At 31.2% G+C, this 2442-nt stretch overlaps 1 protein-coding gene across 1 annotated transcript; it reads left to right on the top strand.

The window, feature by feature from the left end:
* The first annotated feature begins 1613 nt into the window (after nucleotides 1-1613).
* LOC111908532 (uncharacterized) lies at nucleotides 1614-2240 on the top strand. The gene has a single exon (XM_023904349.1). The coding sequence runs from the start codon at nucleotides 1614-1616 to the stop codon at nucleotides 2238-2240; it is 627 nt and encodes a 208-aa protein (XP_023760117.1).
* Nucleotides 2241-2442: the final 202 nt, after the last annotated feature.

The following is a 2442-nucleotide window of genomic DNA, read 5'->3' as shown; positions in this document are numbered from 1 at the left end:
GTTTAGTAAGCTTTTATAATATCATATATGTCCAAATCTTATTTTTGTAACATTTTTATAATCATTTACTGTAATTTAAAATCATTATAACTATAAGAAAATATAGATACCAATAATACCCCTAATTCTATTTCTATAATTACAAACACTAGGGTATCAACAAGAAAAAAGTATATTCCATTAGATCGAACAAGTTAAGAAATCTGTCTGCAATAGAATCCGATATAAATAGGATCACAATAAAGACATGCCACCGTTAATGAATAATCTGAAACATAATTATAGCTTCTCCAAAGAATAATATGCTAAAGACCCTTGATTAAAAATAAGGAATGAAAAAAGAAATCTTGATTAGAAGTAAATGAAATCAATTCCCCATTTTATATGAAAACTAGTGGGAGAAGTTTAGATTGAGTTTGTAGATTTTTATGTTTGTTCTTAGGAAGCATGAGATAGGGGATTAAACATTTGTTTGACGGAGCCTCAATTTATATATGTTTTTGGTTAGAAGCTTTCTCAATGAATTGGAAGAAAAAAGAAAAGAACACCAGTCATTTGTGTTTCGAGGAGGTATCCTTTTTTATGTTTGTGATGTTCGATTAATTTATTCCTACAAAATAAAGGAGTATTATGGGTATTTTAATTTTTGTTATAATTATAATGATTTTTAACTACAATAAATAATTCTAAAAATATAAAAAATACGATTTAGACAAATATGATATTTTGAAATTTTATTAAGGTTATATATGATATTTAAATATTAAACCAGACAAATATGATATTTTGATATTAATTAAGGACATATATGAATTTTCTTTTTTAAATGAATGAAAAACTAGTTTAAAAAAATATCTATGTGTTATTTATTTATTTTTGACTTAATTTTAAATATAAAAAATAGATGGAGTGGTGTTTAATGATATGTATATGTATACCAAGTTCTTAGTAGTTGGATGTGATGATGAGATGAGTCACACCATACTACTAGTTAATGGTGAGTATATCGATATCATACCGAACTCTTTTAATATTGTTATCTAATGCAACTAAGTAATGGTGGGGATAATGAATGAGAGTATTTAAAGAATAATATATATATATATATATATATATATATATATATATATATATATATATATATATATATATATATATATATATATACTATGGACTTTTGAATAATTATAGCATTCAAAATTTTTAAAAATCAATATATAAATTCTTATCCAGAATTTCGAATATATGAAGTTCCAAATAATTTAATATCAAATTCTCCAATTAAATAAAAATAATGTAGATACACCAACTTAAAGGTGTGTAAGGCTGCACGGTGTGGGTGCGGTCCCAGACCGCACTTTGTGCCACGTAGACCAGGAACACCACCTTCAGACCGCGGTCTGGTGCAGCCTTGGCCGCACTGCGGTCCTTAAGTGTCGCGATTTTGATTGGTTGAGAGGAAAAAGGGAGGATCGCCGGCTTTTGTATTTATTTAATTTTTTTTTTTTGCTTTTTCTTTTTTATATATACATGTCTAACATCATTTTTTTTCACAACACAATCTCTTGTCTCTCTCAAAAAACTTTTTTTAAAAAATCAACACTCTCTCAAAAATGTCATCTTCTGAAGAATTTCAGACTATTTTTGATACCGCTATTGCATGTGTTCAAATAACGGAACAAACATACAACGTTGTATGTAATAACGTAGCTGCAAGTTCTCAACGGAGAACACGAAGATATATTTGCAGAAATCGTGAAGAAGCCAACCAACGTTTGGTGCAAGACTATTTTGCAGAGAATGCCACTTATCAAGGGTATTATTTTCATAGGCGCTTCAGAATGCTCAAAGGTTTATTCGAACTTATAGTTGAAGATGTAACGAAGGAGTGCAGTTTTTTCCAACAACGCTACGATGCTAGAGGTACACCCGGTTTCACTCCCTTACAAAAATGCACGGCCGCACTTCGTCAGTTAGCATATGGCATTCCGCCTGATGCGTTAGACGAAAGTTTTAGGATGTCTGCTAGGATAGCACGAGACAGTCTCCATTTTTTCTGCAAAACTGTGATTCAGTTTTATGGTCCAAAATATTTACGTAAGCCTACACGTAATGACATCCTGCAATTGCAAGCTCATCATGCTAGTGTGCATGGGTTTCTTGGAATGCTAGGAAGCTTAGATTGTCTCCATTGGGCATGGGAAAATTGCCCTACAGCATATCATGGGCAATTTACCTGAGGTGATCATGGTCACCCAACGGTCATACTTGAAGCAGTTACATCACAAGATATGTGGATTTGGCATGCTTTTTTTGGTTCTCCTGGTTTGATTAACGACATCAACGTTCTTAAATGTTCACCAATATTTAACAACATATACGATGGATCCGCACCAAATTCTTCTTTTCAAGTGCGTGGAACGCCATATAAGTATGGTTATT

This window comes from Lactuca sativa, chromosome 6 (genome assembly GCF_002870075.4).
Source record: "Lactuca sativa cultivar Salinas chromosome 6, Lsat_Salinas_v11, whole genome shotgun sequence".
In the NCBI taxonomy this organism is placed as follows: domain Eukaryota; kingdom Viridiplantae; phylum Streptophyta; class Magnoliopsida; order Asterales; family Asteraceae; genus Lactuca; species Lactuca sativa.
Note: the sequence above shows the minus strand (reverse complement) of the source record. Positions and strands in the feature narration are given on the sequence as shown.